At 39.0% G+C, this 22,517-nt stretch overlaps 1 protein-coding gene across 1 annotated transcript in view; it reads left to right on the top strand.

Annotated features, from left to right (window-relative positions):
- Positions 1–22,240, top strand: part of LOC105417892 (uncharacterized) — a 51,869-nt gene extending 29,629 nt beyond the window's left edge. The window contains exons 4-5 of the mRNA XM_011614453.2: positions 14,692–14,897; positions 19,582–22,240. Of these exons, the coding sequence (XP_011612755.1) occupies positions 14,692–14,897; positions 19,582–19,753 (378 nt within the window). The 3' untranslated portion in view covers positions 19,754–22,240. The remainder of the gene's footprint in view (positions 1–14,691; positions 14,898–19,581) is intronic.
- The last annotated feature ends 277 nt before the right edge of the window (positions 22,241–22,517 follow it).

The raw sequence follows: 22,517 nt of genomic DNA, 5'->3' as shown, positions 1-22,517 counted from the left end.
TGAAAGGTTTTTACAATTGGAATGAGAGATCATTTTTAAAAGTTAAAATCAAAGAACTAGCTATGGGTTTTATGAAGAAGCCTTCACCAAACCAAACTTACAAACTGTGAGGAGCTCTCTGAGTTTGTACAGGGCCAAGGCCACAAGGAAAGTAGCAGAACCCCTTCCCCTTTGTCTACCCTTGTCCCTCAAAACAGAGTAAGCTGAGGAAGGGATAAAAACATTCCTCTAAGAAACAGGACACCACTTGACTACCCCAAGAATTGGAGCCTGCTAGCTGCTATATCAGAAGATACGACAAGTCATATAACATCAAAATGCCGGCATCAATAGCAATGGTCACCATGGTTCTGCTGTTATTTGCAGTGATGTTGCTATATTTAGCTACTGTTGCATTAACTCATTATAACAAAACATTTTAAAATACAGCTAACAGTTTAAAGCATGGTTGTGTAGTAGGTAAAATTAATAGGAGTGTCATTACTGTGGAAATTGTGCTAAATTTCATGTACATGTAACGGCCACAGCTCCAAAAAGAGTTCTGTTGAAACTCTTACACTACAAAATAGCAGAAATATTTGAGGAGACAGAGAGATGTGTTTACTCCTTTCATCCCCGAACATGCTCTTTACTATAAAAATACTTTCTTTAACAAATTCCAATGCTATTAGCATTAACTAACCATACATAACCGTGCATGTTTTTGTCAACGTTCTGAAATGGCATCAATGAGCGAAGCGGATTGGGGAAACTTGTTTGTCTTCATTTTAAGGGTAGAGTAGCCCTCCATCTTAGCTATACCCCTTAACCTGATGGCGATTTAGGCCTCTCCTTTGCTAGGAGTGGTCATGGTCAACAAGCAGACCAACCCAAGTGTCCTTTTTGATACCAGTCACTCACTGGGCTGCAAATATGAGCTAGTGCCATTTGATCACTGGTACGTGGTAGCACAATTTAAAATAAATAGATTAAAGGACTTGTTTGTCCCAGTAAAAAAAAAAATTGGCCTCTTAAACGTATTGTGACGATCGACCCCCGAAAGATTAATCGTCTCTGTCTGTATCCGTTACTTGTGGTGAATGTTTGTTATTCTTTGTCCATTTGAAGTGCAGTGGTGATTTCTTTGCTAGCTTGACAACATTTAGTGGGCTTGCAAACATTATAGTTTGTCAGTGCCACCAATTTAATTTAAATGTACCTCATTTGACATGACTTTGAAATGTCACCATATCTCAATAGTTGATACTTAACCTTTCCCTTTAACAAGGTTTAACAAGTCAATACCTTACACCTGTCATTAAATAACTATAAGGGGACATCCTCCAAATGCCTCACTCTCCATAACGGAAGAAAGATGAAGCAGAAGAAGCAGATTTTATGTTCCCCAGAGAAGGGAAATTGATGATTTTTTAAAATTAAAAAGCCAAAAGACAGAACTGCTGTTTATAGAAGAGCAAAATTAACATTTTAAGGTAACAAGAGTTTGATCTCAGTCACCAAAGTCTACAAAACACTTCAGGGGTCTTTGGTGCAACATGTTTCAAAAATGTTGACAGTAGCCAATGAGAACACTTGTAATAATGCTGTAAATGACAGCTGATCAAATTATTACTTAAAAACACCCCACGATGTGGTTCAGAAAATGTTAGATTAGTATAATGAAAAATGTACATATTGTGCATGAATCTTGACATTAAAATGCACATTATTATCCGTCCACACATTTCTTTCTATTGCTACTGTTGACTAGACATCTCCATGTAATTTAATAGAGTATTCTTATTCCTGTATGGAGAAACAATTTGAAGACAAATAGGATTTAAGGAAACATATTACCCCTTGTCTCTCCATGACTACAAAGAGCAGACCTTAGTGCTATCACAAAGAAAACAGCTTCGCTGCAATGCATTTGTTTTCCATTCAGAGGGAGAAGCACTTTGTCTTTCCAATCGTTACCTGTCTGGGAATCAGTTGCTCCATTAACGACAGTCTAAAGAGGGAGGTGCTGTCTAGGGCTAAATTGCAATTAGTTGGCCTGCAAGTGAGGCTAAAACCAGTTAACTTGGAAATATTGGAGTGCAAGGGCCCCGTAATCAGGCTTCGGTCATGTAGAACAATGCATAAAATTAAATTGACATTAATGAATAATTGTGTAATGAAAATAGCGTAGTGGAGTTAATTGCATGTTACAGTGAGTGTAATGCCCAGATAACCTTGTGTCTAATGCTATTCTTAGTCTGACTGCCAAGGCTCTCACCGTGGCTCCACTCGGCGGGAAGTCATTAGCAGATAATGCCAGAGTGCCGAAACTCAAAGTAGCTACAATCTTGAAAAGACTTTCTTTCACCTGCTTTTTCCCCCTCTAAGTGGGCTATGCGGTAGTCATTTGTACACAGCCTGAATGAAATTAAAGGTCACCATTGCAAAGCATCCATGTCTGAATGGGCTTTTAGAGTCGGGCCCACTCACATGCTCACTTGGTCGAATGAACAAGATGGGGATATTTCTCACAGAAGAATAGGAATTGAGTGACAGCCGTTCTCACTAATTACTAAAATGAGCTACACTTTTATTTTCAATTGTATTCCAGCAATTAGAGTCTTTGTTCAGATTTGCAGTGAACGTTATACATGTATTATCTGACTTAGAACATTTCCAAAGGTCTCAATGCTGATAGGCTCATATTATGTGCCTGCCTATTAGGGCTTTCTTAAGGTTTCACAGTGTTGAAATATTACAACAGCTCCAAAGCACTTATTGTCACAATGTCGTTGACGATCAAGGCCAGTATGTTTAATCTTTCGATTGCCAAAGCTAGCTTTTGCTTGACTAATGACTTTTTTTGAGTGATTTGCATCTGGCAAACTGTGTTTGCTTTTATAATAAAGGCAATATTATTGTGTTTATCATTATGGATGTTTCATTTGGAAAGAAGAATGTCACAATGAAGTTGTCCAATTCATTGCCTTACCTCCCTTAAGTGCAACAGCACCATGCTACATGTGGTCTTCACTTTTGTCCACTATTTCCATAATAGTGACTGCAGAGTCTCCACTTACTTTCTTTTTGGAATCTAGGACAAGCAGGCTTTTGTTATCATGATTAATCATTCTAAGCCCTAAGTAGGAGTTACTTTTTGTCAAGCTATCAAATCACCAAACATTCATTTGGGACTGTTAATGTAGAATGGATCATCTAGATAGGAAACAGAAAACATTAACAAGGGCTGAACCTAAAAGACAGGAGAGCAAGTAGATGTAGGAATGGGAGTACTTCATGGTGTAAATATATGTGGCAACTGGTGGATCCTGACTGTCAATACCAAAAAATGTCAAAAAAACATCCATTTAAATGTGAAAATCAGATGTCAGGCCCTTCAGTCGTACCATACGGGAAATGAAAATATGCTATTTTACGGGCCAAAAGTATTTTTAATTAACAGAATCTGTTAAAAAAAAAGAAAGAAACATTATAGCTGTAAACATCAAACAGACTCTCTAGCTTCACCTGTGGGATGTAACCCTCAGTTTCACACTGAATTTGCCCACATGCACTTTTGAACAAGCATTTTGATCAAGCATATGTCTTATTGCCTGAAACTCTAAATTATGCTGAACTATATACATTGATAAATTCAACATGGTTAGATTCTTGTTATCAACTTAAATTAAAAAAAGTATGTATATCAAAAATAAAACTTCAGCAGTACCTTGATACTCAGGGCAATGCTGACTTACCTGCCTGCCAGTCTGAATGGTAGCAATGAATAATTTGATCACATTTTTCATTGCACTCAAGTGCTGAACAAACAGGAATCTGTGATTAACAGTTTTAATTAGGACTCTAACATGACAAACTCTTACAGCCTCTCAAAAAGTCTCAGAAGAATAAATCACTGGCCTGTGCTCATCAAGCTGCCTCTGATTTGAAAGTGCCTCAAGATTACTTTTTGATTCCATGAAGTATGAGTCAGCCTCGCTGAGAGTGTTTAACTCATCGGCTCCTAAACATTTCACAGGTGGAGGAAGTTTGTGTCCCCTCCACCACTCAGGCAGTGCCCCTCTTTACCTTTCAATATATTTGGTTTCATTCTTGACAGCTGGATGTCAAAACTTAGGAAGGCTGTGCATGTGAGTTTCACTCTCCCAAACATCTGTGGGCCTTTGTTATTGGAGTTGGGGAATGGACTGGCTGAACATGCAAAGTGGCGCTGCGGTTCGTGTGGTGCTTTCTTATACAGATGCTGGATTGTTCATTTAATTAAGAAAATACAATCGGTGAAAACATATGTGATCGCTTTTAGCTTTTTGTTAACCTTATTTTGTTATTCATGAACCTTTATTACAGTTTTCTTGACCACTTTATCCCTTTCGGGGTCACAGGGAAGGTGCTGGAGCCTATCCCACCTACATATGGGCAAAGGCAGAGTTCATACCTCATGAGTGTCCAGCTCATCGCACGGCCCTGTGTTAGCATTTGAGGGTTGGGTACCTTGCTTAAGGGTCCCTAGGCAGTGCTTTGAGGGTGTTCTGCACCCCCTCCTACGACACCTTACATGTATTGTCCACACCAGGACTGGAACCAAGAAACCTCCACCTGCTGTGCACATAACTTCCATAACACCATGCTGTCATCTGCAAAAATGTGAACAGCTGAAGTTAGAAGGGCAGAGAATGAATAGAGAGAGGAGAACCAAGGAAAAGGAAAAAAAAACAACACATCCTAGAAATAAACCCCTGCCTCTTTAGAACTCGTCCTGCTGAGAAAAAAAATCGATGTGTATTCGTCGCATCGAGGTTGATTTTCAGATCCAACACACGAGTGAGAGACTGCATCACTTCTGTGCCAGCTGACTTGGAGATCAGCAGTGTAACATTGTATTACTATTGGTAGCATTTGGTGACTTCATTTACCCTGGACATTAATGAATCTCAAGTAACCTGATGTAAACATATTCCCTTGAGATGCTTTGTAATCCGGCTTTAAGATGCGTTTTGAAACTAATCAATATATATCCGATGATAAACGTGTCCCGATGAATTTATTTATCGGTTGCCTGGGATGATTACTGAGCGGACGGGTAAAAATCTTCTAAAGAATGCTGAAGCACCTCTTCTTCTGGTTGCATTTGTCCAATTGCAGTTCAAACATAAGTGTCATCTATGAAATGAATTGGCCACAATAATCTAAAAAACTCTATTCACTCACTTTTTAATAAAATCTGGAGACTGTTTATTAAATCATTGATCAAATTGGAAATATATACAGACTACAAAAGTCATTTTTTTTGTTTAGCTTGGGTTTCTGAGGGACATAAGCTCCATATCTTTTCCCCACAGTGATCTGCAGACGTGTTGCCTACATTTATTGTGAAATGCAAAATACAAACCTTAATGACAGGAATCATAACTTTTGCAATCAAACATCTTAAGCTTCACCTACATTATTAATTGTCAAGAGTAATGATTTATATAGTCCTGCTAGTGATTGTTAATTTTCTAGTTGATTATAAGTGTGTTCCAAAACAACATTGTCCTGCATACAAGCAGCTTCTGAACTAAAAAAGTTAAAATGAATTAAATATTCCCTCAAATGTATTAATCATTTTGTTGATTCTCTCCTCACATTGACCAAGAAACCTTGTTGCATGTGCAGTCGAGCAGGAGTTATCACGTATTTGCCAAAGCCTACTTGTAAGTTACAGCACTGCTAACACTTGAGAAATGTGCTGCCCCAGTATATCATTCTGGAGTGACACCAGAGGTTTACATTCCAAAGGAACAGCGGAGAGTGACAGGGGTGTGTGTATACAACACACACTCTCTGAGCTGGGCAAGTCTGGGTATGCCGGAGCAGGAAAACAACAGGCCAAGTTCAAACTTTAAGAGTGGTTAGGTTCTCATCACATAGAGGAATGCACAGGTGCAGACACTCTGCAGCAGTCAATCCCAGCAAACACTCCCTCTATTTGACGCTTTGCAAGGTTAATACCACTGACAGGCTCCCGTGGGCTCGTGTTTGTTGTATTTGGGTGTCATACAGCAAATAAAGAAGCCCACTGAGCTGTTGTTTTCACTTTGGTGCTGCAATATCCTGGTGGAATAAATCCTTATACGTTCTCCTGTTCATTAATAGAACCACAGCTGATGGTTGTGTAATAACACTTTTACTCTGATGAGCTTGGCATGGGTATCTAGTGGGATATTAATCTATCCATCTCCAATTAATCAATGTTGGATTGCATGCTGCTGCTGTTAACTGCAGGATTCCAATTACATTTACTGATATCACCTGACAGCATTTGCAAGGGATGACCTTACGATGGGACGGTGCTCATTGCATACATCCTAACATTAGCAAACAGTTATTTTTGCAGCTGTATCAATTTATATTCTGTCCGAACCAGCTTCACTTTCAGAGCCAGAAATGATTAGTCAGAAATAGATTTCAAGAAAGATCCTTGCAGCTTCATTGATCACAAGAGATACCGACGTCTCCTAAACTAAATTTCCCAAGACCTTCATTAACCAAATTAAATTTATTATCCAATTAAGGATCTTCACTCATAAAATTGAAGAGGAAGGAACTGATGTGCTATATTAATGACATTGATTAGAGAAACAGCTCAACATCACAGCTGCCTCATCCTTAAGCACAGGTGTATTTGTTTGGAGGACTACATCACACACATTCGTACAATGCCGTGGTCACCCCATCTCCTCCGGCTCCAAAAAAGAAAGGCAGATTAATTAACAGACCTTTGCAGTCAATGAAGACAGGTGGCAATAATCCTGACAAGAGACAGATCTGAAGCCTCTCATACAAAACCAATTTCAACTGCACTCCATTTTTCAAAAGCTCATCAGAGTGAAGAACAGGAGAGTTGAAGCCGTGCGGCTGCAGAATTTGTTTCTCTCTGATTGCCTTGTCAGGATATCTTACCCAATGCCAGATGACCAAAATCCCACCCGTCACACAGGCTAAGTCTTTGTCTCTCACAGTCTATTCTCTGTGTTTTCACGCACATTCACACACACCCTCACACACTGCCAAGTTTCAGCTGGTGCACCTGCTAAGCATTGATGCTCACAGTATAAAACAATTTCCTTTATCATTCAAAATTTATTGAAATGTATCACAAAAGTGATGCTTTCTGGGGTTGTTTTTTTTTTTTTTACGTCAAAAAACGTCAAACACAAAATATGAATAAAGCTTTCGTGCTGAAAAGGTTTTAAAGTTCTCACCAAAATAAAGGTCACATCTGTCAAAATATTAGGTGGTGTCATCAGTTTAATGTGGTAAGAGGAGGCTTCTGCTGTTTTTTTTTACATTTGAGTCAGAATAATGAAGAAAAAAGCATTTTAGGCTGAGCTATTGTATGTCCTTATCAGCTGTCTTAATAATTCTGCCAGAAGTCCCTCGGTGATCCAAAATGTTACAGCTAAAATTCAGACAGGAATTAACAAAAGCGATCACATTTCTTCCATCCTGGCTTCTCTTTATTGCCTAGCAACCAAACCCAGCATAGATTTCAAAATACTTCAAGTTCCATATCCATATCTTATGATAGACTGCTGTGCTCTAAGAGTTCTGGCCCCCTGCTGTGGAACCAGCTTCCTTAGCAGGCACAGAAGGCCAAATACCTCTCTAAAGGTTGTTTTTTTTTTGCAAGATAATAATTGTCAATTGACAGGAAGTCTTTCCTCATAAACCATAAGTGGCATGTCTCATGAGAGGCCAGTGGGGGAAATCTCCAGTCATTGTAGGCCACCATAAAAGCTAAAAAAAAAAAAAAAAAACCATCCACAAATTGTTGTGCAACCTACCAGATTCGGATGAGGAACGAGGTTCTGCTTTGGTGATGGTTCAAGCTGTTAAAGGGGAGAGGCCAGATGCCTGTTTTGTTTTAAAACTGTTATGGTCTTGTTTAGAATCTGTGATACAACCCTTAAACCCAATGGTTGTCATTAATAAGTGTGTGATGATGTTGCGGCTTTATGATAGACCAGAAAATGCTAGATGGCCACTCCACCATTTATAGAAGTTATAGGAAACATAAGAAATGTTGTAGTAACTGGATTGAATTGGGAGGTCACACCAGTTTCCACACAGTCCAGCAGTCGCCCAAATCCTGAATGTTGGAGTATTTGGATATAGGGGGAGTGGAGACTGTATCTGTCCATCCACAAATTAACAGTATTTTAATCACATGTTCCTGTTTTTATGAGAATGAAAACATTGACCAGATGATGCAAAAATGCTACCGTTGATGTTTTTTTAGCAAGGGTTCTGCTGGCATGTCGGGGTAGCTTGATGGGCTCAGAGCAAAGCTTTTGTACACCTCTCAACACCTAATTTTTCTTTGTTGCTGGAGATTGTTGGGGAACTTCAAGCTCCATCCAGTAATAGAAAGAAGATAATTATTATTATTTTTTTATTTTTTTAAATTACAGTGGTGTTTAAATGAGATGACGTCAACTGGGGAAAAAAGATTTTTAAAAAGATGTCTTTACAAAAATTGCCTGCATTTTTTGCAGGTTTTTAAAGCCTCTCTTGAAAGTTTCTCAGGGCTTCACACCATATCGAAAAGTATCCTACTAAAATGGCATTGTTTGGGCACTACGTTTATAATCTTTATGCCAATATATTTCATTATTGTATTTCAATGTGCCTGCTACTCATCAGGCATCAACACTGACCCAAAGTGGCCAACATTATGCTTTTAAGTAACTACTTCTTATGATAACTGCTCTCAAAACATCACTTTCACAAACAAAAGACCTACTGGGTTGTAACAAATGTTTTGTATTTTAATTTTATATTGTTGCCATTATTACCATTAACCACTATGTCAACGACTAAAGTCAAAGAGAACGACAGTCCTTCTAATTATATCTCCATCCATTGACCCAAATATATGATTATTCTATAAACAGGACAAGTTTGAATCCTACAACATTTCTGTTTTTGTCCTACCATGAGTGAAAGCTATACGGACCATGAGGCGGAAAGAAAGTGGTTACCACCTTTAAGAAAACCAAATCCCAATACTCCCTAAATACGGACAAAAAATATTTTGTCCTTCAAATCAGGGTGAGCAATAGATCTTTGATAGTAGGTATAGGAGTAGTGGGACCCCCCACTCAGAAATACCTCCATTGGTCCCAATGAATGAAGGGAGCATGTCGAGCTACCCATGGCTGTCCGAGCACTAGGTGGTGTTGTCCCATTTTTGAACAAATATGCACGGCCATGGCTGTCTGAAAATGTTAAAGTCACTGGAGGGGACTGGTGTGTAATGGTGCACAGGCTCTCTCTGTTAAGAGTTGTTGTGGTGGAGGGGAATGCAGAGATGGCGAGAAGAGGACAGTTCAACCAAATCCAGACAAAAACAAAACAGCTAAGCATCCACAGCAGGCAGACTAACAGCATAGCGAGTATTTCTCATATTTCTCAGCAACATGCACAGAGCTTTAAAAACTCATTTTCTTCTGTGATTATCTACACCACATTCAAGTTTTCAGTTAACTGAAGAGTGTTTGGACAGTGAAAACAATGGGTTGCTGCATAGAAATAGTTTCCTTAGAGGGCTTTGTTTCTGGTAATCCGTCTTTTTTATTGTTTTCGATGCAAAGAGGTAATTTATTTGACTGAATGGATCCCAATTGGTTTGCAGTGACACTGGTCTCATTATAGTAGTTTCCACTGGTAATTAGTGCATAATAACAATATTATATTGCACTATGACTGAGATTGTCTCTTATAGGATTATCAAAATACAGCAGTATTTGCTGTATTTACCACTCCAGCAAACTCAAGAGTGTCTCAGTGGTCAATTATGGTATCCATCCCAACTAGCCAAGCATGGCTACCTCTGAGACATTAATTTCCAAACAGTCCTATATGAGAGAGAAAGAGAAGGAATAAAGCTGTCCAAGCAAGGAGACTAAGGAGAGTCTAGGTGAAAGTATTCCGTCAAATACATTTTGCACAGATAAATGTAAAATGTAAACGTCTGAGCGTGTCAATGTGTTGAAGTGCCTTAAATGCAGACGGAGACTAATGGGAACAGGAGATTCAGAGTTGCCTGATGGGTCTCAGTCAGCACTTCTCTTCTTTGAAGGTGTGATAGTGTCCAGAGAAAGAGGCCATGCAAGGCTGAGTGGGAATGTAGGCAACAGGCTTTTAATCTCAAGATGTTAATTGATTTTATTGTTTCATTCTGCTGAGCACAACTTCCTCCCTGTTGTTCACAAACAAGCAGCATCTACACCAGGGAGTATCTGGATTTGCGATGCATTTTTCACACTGCAGAGTTAATGGTTAACTTTTCTAAAAGTTGCTTACATTAAGCAGGAGTGCACCTGAAAACCGCCAACAAAAATAGTACCGAAGCCTATTTTCATTGTAAGATGTGGACCATCAATATACCATGTTTATTTGGTTTAATAAAAAGATCTATTTGAGGTGATCTGCTTGAATAATTTTGCTACCGAGAAAAATGATGTGCAGAGAAGAACTAGCTTACAAAGAGAAATAATTATATGGAGGTGGGTGAAGAGGTACCTCATATTTATCCATAAAAACCTTAAAGATTATACACTCTTCATCAAGTTTGCCGCTGACACAACTGTGGTAAGTCTCATCAGCAACAGTGACGAGACAAAGTACAGAGTGAGGTGAACCACCTGGTCATGTGTATCAAGGACAATCTCTGCCTGAACATGGAGAAGATGAATAACTTGTTGTGGACTTCAGGAAACCGCACACTCAAGGGTACTCCTTTCACCATCAAAGGTTGGAACACACCTGTCCTGCAGCAGCAACACTGCAGCACTGGCCAGTAAACCCAACAAAACCTATACTTTCCCCACAAACTGAAGACAGCCCCCACTATGCACACCTTCTACAAAGGCACCACAGAGAGCATCACCATGTGGTACGGTGCCTGTGTCGTGTCCTGCCACAGTGCCCTATAAGAGATGCTGGGAGGGTCAAATATAGTGGCTGTTTAAATGCTTAATGTGTGTTAACAATGGATCAACAGTATAAATATGGTTGTCCATTTTCACCTCTAACTTGCCTAATCATCATCTACGTCTTATTCTTATAGGTGGGAATTCAGCTCACAATTAAAGTTATTAAAAACACCGGTGGCACCAAAGACAATAGGTCATATCTCGGCACAAAATATTGCTTGCAAAAATGTTCCCGTAAATTTGCAAATAGCACATTTTGTCTTGTGATAATATTAATTCATTACCTGCAGTTGCAATAAACAACCGTGCCTTTTTATGTTTCGAAAATAACATGGAAAAAATATGTAAAAAATGTATTGGGGTTGACTGTCTGGCTATTAATAATGATGATTATGGCTTGATAAGTGGTGCCCTAGTTTCAGAATATGTTGATCTAAATATTCCCAATAGGCTGCTCCCCCTTGTATTGATTGATTGGTATAGAATTTAAAGGTCACAGTAATAAAACTTCAGGATGTAATTAACACATTGTAATTTTTAACCATTGGCTAATGTGTTTGTGTTTGTCGAGTTAAGTTATAGCTTGTAGAGTTTTTAAAACAAAGATTATTGTTTGTCTGCTTGCGTGTTTTAAATACTGGATGTGCGAGATAATTGGATGTAGAGATGAAAGATGTGACTACAAATTAAGAAAGAAAAGCATCTCAAGATGTAAAGAAAAGTACACAACAACAAATGAGGGATTGGTACATTTTTCAGTCAACTACAGAGAAAAATTAATTGGATCCCCTGTTTAGGAAAAGTCAGGAAGGTCCATCATGCGTGTGCTAGTGTGCTAGTTTAGCTAACAGGTTGTTAACTTACTGATGACAGTTGCAGAGTGAATTTAATTATAAAACAACTTGTTTAACAGTGGGGGTTTCATCAGTCTCAGACATGTTTTTCAGCAAAAACATGTGCAGTACTCTACACCATGAAGAACTACCATCATGTTTGACCGTAGAACACTAATGTCGGGCAAATTTCACCCACGCGATTGTTGTGGTAATGGGGTTGCTAACTGTGACATTTGTATTGTAGGGTTAATTGGATTTATATTTTCCATCGTTACCAACTTTTAATAACAGTATTTCTATGGAGTAACCACCAGGGTAATTGAAATCCATCATATTTGCTCATCACAAATGCAATTATGAAAACCACATCAGGATTAGAGGAGACCTTTAACTGAATACCTATTTGTCTTATTTTTTTCCCTCTGATCTTTGCATTCTATCTTCAATAGCTTTTTTCTTGGCACACATGGAGGAAACTGGTTTCTCAAATAAATAAAATTCACATTATCTTGACTGATACACGATTAGAGGAACAGCTAGCTTGTCAGAAATGTAACTGCAAATTCGGTGTAATTTTAATTGTTTCTGCGTTGTGTTGCCAAATTTTGAGGAAATTTGCATACCGGTGTCTTTTAAAGAGAGTTTATTTAAATGCTGTCTGCTTGAAGATGGAAAATACCACTACAAAAGATGACATGAGTAGGACATCCGCCCTTATAATTTAACCAGACGGTCTAAAATCAAAGGAGGTAAAAGGTCAGAATCTGAATACATTGAAATGGAGCGGTTTTTAAGAACCTCCTGACATAGCTCACTTGTGGAGGAGCAAGCCTCGACAGAGAGGGCTGACTAATGAAGATGGATGTGCTCTGTTATCATGCAGTCACTTACTGGTGCCTGATGTAACCTTAAACACCAAGGATAGTGCTGTCTCACAAAGTCTAATTAATGAATAGCAGCCATGAAAGGCAAGTGTACATTTGCAGATGAATTCCAGACACTAATCAAACATTGTTCAAGTGCTTTGGTTTGTGTCCAAAAGGCTTGTTTGGAGAAATTTAAGGCACTGCGTGCATGCTTCGCTTGGATCTGTTTTCTTTTTATTGCCTTCGGTGTCCACCTTTATTTCCTTGTAAGTGTTATGTGCAAATGTTAAATGGTTCAAGCCAAAGGAGTGAACTGAACATGAAAGGTTGCTCCCAAAAATGGCTTTGCATTGAAATTGTTGGAGTTTGTTTACTGGTTATTGTATAATTATTCCAATTTCTAGTTCTAAGTTGAAAAGAAAGTTTAAAGCCAAATTATTCAGTGTATGGCACAATGTTAGGGGGCTCTGAAACTTTCGATTGAAACAATTTAGAAAGAGTAAAAAAGAAATGCCTCAATTGAGCAATATAGCGACTATTATTGTCACCTGATCTAGTAGTTCATAACATGATGTGCAAGGCTGGTGCTGTCTCTTCTAATCCTCTTTCACCAACGTAATATTACAGCCCACGGGTAGTTAAGGAGGTGGAGCGCTGCACTGTGATGTGTGGGTTGAGTGCTGGATTAGGGAGGCTGGCCCATAAAAGATATTCTGATTAATTGTGTTTAGGTTGCAGGTGAGTGGAATTATAAATCTTTGATCAGGAGTATTAACTTTACCCGGGCCACAACATCTCAGCAGCTGGGATGTAGAGTGCACAGTGCACTAAGAGATTGACAGAGATGTCTTGCACATTTTCAGTGTAACAATGTAACATTAATTATTTACACGACTGACAAAATAAAAACCACTCCCTGCTCTGGTTCAGAACAAAATCTTTGGATGCCTGTAACACCGAGTGTACCCTTTACAGCCAATTATGTCATTTAAACTCATGTGTGCTGCATTTAGGTATCTCCTATTTTGCATCTACCAGATCTCAATCAAGAACTTTTTGTTTTTAATATATCTAAAAATGTTAATGATGGAAAATGTATCTGAGTAAAACTCAAATTTGCCCAAACATATCTCACTAAAGTTATAGGTAGAATTCAATTCTTTACAGCAGCCTGCTATATAACATCCATTGTGCTTTAGGGGCGCATTTTTGAATCTTACGTCGATTAATATGCATGTGAGGCAAATGTATTATATAATATGTCCCTATACAGACGTTTAGTATCAGTAATATAACACATCTCTGGTCATTTAAATGTTATTGTTGTGATTCTTACCTAATTACCTGCAATGTAACAAGACTATGACAGAAATCAGGTTCATGTGAGAATGAAGCTACGTGCTGAGGACATCAAATACAGGTTTCCACCACAAGACTGACCTGTGGCTTTAACAACAACAGTCAGGCTCGATCCGAGGACCCACCAGACGCGTCGCCAACTCCTAGCAGGGCTATTATATTTCTTGTTCCTTTTATTTTGCAACATCCCTGGCTGAGGCTTTACAGAGTAAACACTGTTTTCCTTCTTGGATGTTTTAAAGTTGTAATTAGACCTGAACTGGCAGACTAAATAAACATTGTTATTTTGAGTCTTTAAAGGCGTCATCATGATCAGACAGTACATTATATTGTGCAGTATGTTTCGCCTCATGTGCTCACAGATGAACTGTGTATTTGTACTTTTCAGTGATACATTTGGTAAACAGGTTTATTGAACCTAACGAGCGGCTGTATTTTACTGTTTTGTGTTGGAGAAAGGGCCTACAGGACACAATGTGTCCCCAAAAATGGGGAGAGGCTCCTTGGACGAACAGTAAAATTTGAATGTTCCATGGTTTTGACAAAAGAGTGCGTCGAAAAACTGGATTCCACTGGCGTGCAGCTTTTATTTTTATTGTTTAGAATCAGTGACGCTGATGCATGTTGCTTTCTTTTTTTCCTTCTGCCCAGTACCAGCTCCAGAAGAGGTCTCCATGGCGAGTGCTGTGCCTACAGTGGGAACCGTGGGTGGTCCTGATTACCGTGTTCGTCCTGATGGGTCTGGTGTCTTACATGGTCCATTGCCTGATAATGCTCATCGATAACCCTCCACCTCCCAGAGTCTTTAAACTGGCATCAGTCTCATTTGGACTGTTGGCAGAAATCCTGTTGCTCAAGTGAGTATTTCAGCTATGATACAATAGAACTCTCAATGCTCACTCTGAACAATTAAAGTTAGAAGAACACAAGTTGATCTGCCGAAAGCTTATTTAACTGCACCAAACACAGTGTTTGAATGATATCAGTCTGAGAAGTAAATTAAAAATGGCCTTTGGAGAGCACAGGAATCCAGCTCATATCCCCACATATTGTGACTCAAACCCATAGCATAGAGACTCTATATAGGCACTCAAAATACAGCCCAACATGACACAGTCGACTGCTTTATGATCGCAGTCCCTTGGTTTTGATAATAAAGCAATCTACTATGTTATATTGTTAACATTTGAGTTCTTTTTAACAAGCAGGTAATTTTCTCACATGTGAATTACACCCAAAACTAATAGTCCCAATTAGAATACCTTCCACGAGTTTGTCTGCCACGGTATACTGCTTGTCTTGTAGTCAAGGGTAAGCCTTGGTGAAAGGATTACTGACTGACGTGCAGCTTATTGCCTATGATTCCAATTAGAGATTCAAGGAGAGAGAGAGCTGAGTTGTCTTCCTTTAATGGAGATTTTTCATATAAAAATGAAGGCACAAGTTAACCAGTATGAGTAGAATAGTATATTTAAGCAATGCATCACAACAGGCCAACGGTATACGCTTGTCATACCACAGCTAAGGGACTTTCTTTGGCCCAACATGAGGCGGTGGTATAAAAACCCCTTAAATAAGCAAACACAATCTCAAGTTGCATTCAAAATAAAATTATTTTACTGTGATGTCACCCATAAACAAAGCATAGGGGAAAAAAAGTTGAACTACACTGTTGTTGCAAGGGCTTTGTCTATGCAGGGAATTTACATTTTCTTGAAACTAAGGTGGGTTTCTGTGGATTGTGCATCCACCAAAATCTGTCAGTGTTTAGGAGACCAGGAATAACGGGTGGAGACCAATGAAGATTTCCATATAGCCGTGTTCTCAGTGGCGTTCCAGACAGGATCATCTTAGTCTTACTGTATAGACATCAGCTTAATAGCCATCGATGTCTAATTTATACTCAAACCAATCTACAAAGCACTTGTTTTCATTCAAGTTAGGTTAGCAATACTTAAGCTAGGAGTTGGTCTTTGCTCAGTCGTGGAGTAATATCAGGCAAAACTGTGATATATGTTCAATATACCACAGCCAGGAACCAATCAGATCACGCGAATTTACTGTGCATTTTATAAATGGGCAGTGAAGGTTACAGAACATACAAACTCGTTTTGTTTTCCCCTGGTATCTTTGAAAGATCAAAGGGCAAATTCCCTCTGGAAGTAAAAACATCACCAAAGTTTCTTCCTTGGCCCTTTTTTAACATTTGGCAGAGGTAATAATGCATCTGTTTGCTAACATATACATCTCCTCTGATTGGAAAATCATCATGTTAAGTAATCAGTAATCCAGCAAAAAATAAAAAATAAATAGTAATTCAATTATCCTGCATCGAGTCTTCAAACTTTGACACTGTTTTGAAATGCTAATGGTCCCCACAGAAAATTGAAAACGTGTTCTATGTGTCAGCGATCTGGTATTTGCCTGCACTAAAATAAGGGAGCTCGTTTGTACTTAACAAGGCTCGTAACATTTTCCCCACATTAAACTCATTTGCAAGGAATGTGGCTAGTCGGCTGGTAATTAATAAATGTAGTTACACTGGTAATGTGCCTCTGCTTCATTATGTTGTCGGAGCCGTTATCCCTTCTGTAATAAACTGTTATTTTATGGCAGGAAATTGGCTTGTTTACAACACGTTCAGCAGCCTCTTCCTAGCAGATTATATATGCAGGTATTTCATTGTTTAAAGAGGTTTGAAGCTGTCATGCTGACAAGTATACCATCTTATCATTATTTACTAGGAGTAGATTTATTATTCTATTTTGTTAGGGTTTTGTGTGCTTGTTAAAGCAGATATTATGATACCTGTTACCATTAAGCTAATTAACAATACGGGAATTATAGAGTTTATATCTAAAAACCATACAGACAAGCGACTTATTCAATGAAGGGTTGTTTAAGTTGTAATTATGTGACAGTGCTCCAGTACTACTGAGCGAGGACTTAGATCTTTGTGATATGTGTGTTTATACTACTACTGTATGGAGTTCTTGTAATAAAGAGCTTCATTTTGGTAGTTTCATTATTATTGGTGCGATATGAAGGTTGGTGGATGTCCCTATTAGGGTTGATAGGCCTCAGGGAGCAATGCCCCATGGTGCTTTGTGCTGCCTGAGACATGCCAGCCTCCTGCTGCCCCCCGTCAATGTACATTTCAGTCACTTTCCACCCTAAGGGTGTGGGACCTTGTAAAGAACAACCTCCTTATCTCCCACCAGGCATTAAGGGGAAGGAGACTAAGATAAACCATAGATTAATCACCTTTTTAGAATCAAATAATCACTTCTGACCATTTTGTTGTGGTGGCTAGCAAGAAAACATGAGGGTGGTTTGAGAACAGGCCTGAAATCATTTTAGGCACTTTCAGGTGCGCGTGGTCACCAAACTCCAGTATTTGTGACTCCTCTATCCTCAAAGCATGCTACACTTTCTCTCATCTGTCAAACTCGAGCAATCTGTTGTATTAGCAGGATGGTTGCTGCTGTATCGCACAATTCTACTAAATAAATTTAGTAAGCAAAGGATTTAGGATTACACAATACATCATATGGTGAGGGTTTATGAAAAGATAGGAGACCTTTAACTCAGAGGCCTATTTTCTCTATTATACTGACACGGTGTTTGTAAAAATATAGTATTTTAAGTTGACAGAAATGCATGTTGTGACGCTCAGGTCTAAACTAGCCTGGCCTAGCTCACTCACAACGTGGGACATATGTCATTCAATTTACTCACAATGTATTTTAAAATTGCATGCCGATGATCAAAGAAGAGACAAACCCACTTTTATGAAATCAACCAATGTGATTGTTACAAAGTGGAGGAGGGCAGACTGATGCACGAGGAGCCATATTTTGTATTTCCCATTTATGAAACTAATAAAGTATTATTTTTTTTGCCAAGGTTCTTGCACCGTTCACTCCTTTGCTGCAGGTCTGTTATTGTGCATGTTCACTTGAAGTGCTTTTCAGGGTGCTGTCGTGCCAATATGCAACCTCTCCTTCCTTTATTGCCACAGTGGCAGCGGCTGCTGAGACGGTGTCCTGACCATGCAGCTCTGCACTGTGAATTTTTATATGCCATTGCCTGGAGGTTAGAAACTCTCATTATGCCGTGTTAGATTTATTAAAATAGATTATGGAAATGTTAATTAAGTCATTAATTACATTATTTAAGCAGCATTGACAGATAAGGGAATGCTTGTGTATGTGTGATGGGGAGGGGGGTGTCGAGCTCCCTGGGTGGTTTAAAAAGATGTGATTGGTGACAAGGGACACCGTGGAGATGGCCTCTAACCGCTAGCACTGACATGATACAAAGTGGCCTACACTGCTCTGTCACCTCACCACTGTCCTCAGCAATTTGCAAATCCGCCTAAAGACAAGTCGCTTGTTTTGCAGCTTCCAATGAACAACGTGCGCATTCTCAAAACACAAGTATCGCGATTACAATAACGTGCATTGGAATTTCAAATCAACATTTGGATTGCGCCTTCCCTGTTGGCGTCGGAGCAAAGTCATCAAACAAAATTTCTAACATTTCCAAAGCATACAATTGTAAGATAAATTACCCAGGAGCTGATACTATGGACTCTCTTATCTGTTGACAGTTTGGTTAACACAGCGCCCAAGAAATGTGTTTTCCAATTCTCTGAGATTTGAGCTTTTCTTTCTTCCATCAAACCTATATTAAAGGAGCGAAAATTGCTGTGATCACACTTGATAAGAACAAATGATAGATGTTGTAAACAAGCTGAATGTTTCAATTCTGATCCTGGGCATTGATTTGCCTCAGCAGCCAATTACTGTGTGGACTGAGGTTACTTGTTCAGTGTGTCTCCCAGGAAAAGACTTTTGTTTCGGTTTACTTTGTACCAAGAACTTCCACCCCATTCGAAAAGAAAATCTACCATTAACCTTTATGATAAGCAAGATGCCAGCATTGAACCTGAGTCCTTGAGGCCTCCAGCAGTCTGTCAGTTGGTGTTTTAAGGCGAATGGCTTTAAAATAAGTGGTACGAAATTGAGGAAATGATAAGGTTTGCAACTGTCAACTGCCAGGGAGTCAAGCTATCATGATAAGTTCCATAATAGTCATTTAAACCTCACCGTAACATGCTCATTCTGTGATAGCCACGATGCTAAATCCCTGTTAGTGACAGTCTGCTCTTTTCCTTAAGAATTCCAGTTCAAAATGCTTAAAGCATTGCTTTTATTAATCAAGCTCGGACTGCCACACATGAACATTAGCTTATTTTATTCTATCACATCACTTGTTCTAAGAATCCAGTAACATGTAAACATTGACAAATGTATTTCAGATTGACAAAATGGGCTGAAATACACAATAAAAGCTTCTTTAATCCATATATGTGTCGAGCTGATGAAAATAACTCAACTTACACTTGATTATTTTGGTGGACTTTGAGTTTTCAGGTTTTATATGTACCATAACACCATATACTGTATGTATAAAAGAGAAAATATCCATAGTTTCATAACAGGTGTTAAAAGTATTCTAACGTTGGTGTTTTCACAGATGTCTGTCCAGTTATTTCTGTAGTCGGTACAAGGCAGCGACACAGAACTCCATTACTGTCCGGGCCAGAGGCGTGGAGGAAAATGGGACGGGTCCAGGCGGCTGGAATCACCCCACGTTGTCATGTGATGCCTCACTGGTGGATGTGAACCAGAGAAAAGCAGATGTGTGAAAGAAGAAGCGCGTCAGTGTGTTAAACCAGTAACAAGCGATATTTAGAGTCACCTGTCAGCTTCCTGTCAGTAGGTCTCTGCTTTCCTTTTAGCACCTTTGCATTCGGATTTTATTTTGTGTAAATGCTGGTGGCTCCCAGTGGTTTGCAGAGTGTGACCAATGGCGAAAAGTGGAAAACAATCTGCAATCCCTCTCTTTTCTTTATGATGTCCAAACAGAGACAATGGGGTGCCCGTCTGATTAGTGTCACCTGTCTACATGCATCTCATCTGATCTATAATGGCTGTTTCTTCTGCTAATTGAATAGCCTGATAAGAAGTGGTGACAACGATGACGTGCGAGCGTCTGCTCGTCCTGCTGCTGGTCCACAGACGAGAGTAAAGCTTCCTAAGGAAACTGTTGCTGTAATGACATTTTCCATTATTATACACACGTAAAACCTGTCAACAGTCGGCCTTTGTGTTGACTCTGTTGATTGTGTTTATATATGCAGTATTACAGCACTATATTGGTTTCCCTGCATGCCATTATGTTTTTGTTGTTTTACTTTGGGGTTTTGATGCACTTTAACTGGTCCAATGATACCTGACCTTGAGTCAAAGTTTAAGATTCCATAACACAAGTAAGTCACATATAGAAGCTTTGTAGAGCCGAGAGCTTGGCTATGGACATACATTAGCAGAGTGTTGCAGCAGCATCCCTGCATTGGTATCTTTTAAAAACACAAATGCTCAAACATGACATGTATTGTGGTTTCTGTTTGCTACAGGGTCGCGCCTTAAATATCATCTCCAGGTCGCTTGGCAATGCAGACAGTAACTGACTAAACATTTTAAATATGAGCTTTAGACGTTATTCATGTTTATATGTACAAGGATACCAACATTATAGATATCATATTTATTTTACCGTCCAAATAATCAGGTTCGTGTAGAGTTACAGTCTGCAGATGTGGAGGCTTTCATGTGTGAATTATCTGTGTGTTTATTAAATCCTCCCTTTCTAGTTTTGCATGCACTGATTGGATCTTTGCTTAGAACCCCCCCCCCCCCCCCCCCCCCCATCTCCTAGTCTTCAAGTTTAATAGTAACTTGGTTTTCCCATAAGTAAAATGGAAAGCAAATAAGTGAAAACCACTGGCTCTGAGCATTAATAACAATAACACAATAAAATATGGGGGGAAATGTGAAGGTGTAACCACTGATACAGGCTTACACATCAGGATGTTCTTTTTAACACATGGTAAGAGAGGCTATATCCACACTGCAAGCTGGCCTGGAAGGGTTTTTTTTTTCATGTGACCCACATCTGGTGAACATTTTTCACAATAACGCACAGGTGGGACCCTCTGGAGGTACTTCACAGTAACAAACGGGAAGGACTGTTGTAGTGGCGGCCGTCAGTGGAGTAAAGGGACAACGTGGTTTTAGACTGAGAAACCACGATTTAGGCTGAACACACATTTGCCTGCTTGATAATACCTTCGGAATAAATCTGAAAGCTCCATGTTTGCCTTTGACTTCCTGTCCAGAAATGTCAGGCTGCCACCGTCCGTTATCCTCTACATGACCACTCTGAAATGATGTGAACATCCACTTAAAATAAATCAGAACTCTGACCAGGGCCCCCTGGACTGAACATGTGTTAGTATTATTAAGTGACTGCAGTCTCATGTGTTTTGCTCTATTTATTTCCAAGCTTTAAAATTGTAATCTTTGTTTATATTCAGTGAATTCAAATTTCCCAATGACAATGTTTAAAACGACAAAAAGCTTTACTATCTTATACTATTACTACATGTTATAGTTATTCCATATAATTATTGTATTGTCTGGTGTTCACTAATTTCATTTATCTGTTTTTAAATCAGCAGTATTTTTTTTTTACTCCATGTAAATCCAGTTATTATATCACCTTTACATTCATTTGTGTAACGTTACAACATTTTTTCCCAGAATAATGACATGCATTTGCACTCATAGCTGTTGCTATTTGCACATTGGATTATGTCCTTTCAGAGTAACATTACTGGAATGCTTTTAGTAAGGAAATTATGAATGATATTATTATATCAAATGTGTATACAACGTGAATTTACAATTAAAATGCATAAAATACAAGTGCCGTCGTTTCACTTTTGGTTTTGATCTTCAAACACAAAAGACATTGGTCACCATTGGTTAACTAGACTTAAATGGTAATGGAGGATTAGTCATCCCCAAGTTCCTATTCTGACTCCAACAACACAAATGCAAAGAGCATCTTTATTTTTTTAGTGTCACATTTCTGTTTTTTTCTGATTAGACAAATCAATGTTGGCATTATCAACCCCATACATTACCATAACGATAATAACAGCACTCTTGTTACTTTAAGCAATGTGTCGGGCTTTGTAGAGCATTTACTAGAGCATCTACAGACAGATCTATAGAAGAGAGCTTCAAATTGTCCCTTACGTTGATTAGATAACCACTGCGACGCAGATCTATAAAGGCAGAAGGCAGCTTTGCTGTTATCTGCATGTGCTCAAAGCCATTGCTCATGTAAAATGAATCCCTTACTCCCCATAAGGTCTGCTCTCTTATTCCCTCTCCATGTCACCTTTCAGCCAAAGCCAAGTGAGTATCACCTGTGCACCACCTCAGCGTTTCTATGGACACAGGAGAGGAAGCATTGATAGCTCACCCTGCAGTAGAAATGCCACTACAGGACTGTAGAGTTTGCTTTTTTTTTCAGTTTCCACATGCATATGTGGTTGTGGG

Source organism: Takifugu rubripes, chromosome 20 (genome assembly GCF_901000725.2).
Source record: "Takifugu rubripes chromosome 20, fTakRub1.2, whole genome shotgun sequence".
Classification (NCBI taxonomy): Eukaryota; Metazoa; Chordata; class Actinopteri; order Tetraodontiformes; family Tetraodontidae; genus Takifugu; species Takifugu rubripes.
The sequence above is the reverse complement of the archived record's forward strand: the minus strand, read 5'-3'. Positions and strand labels throughout refer to the sequence as shown.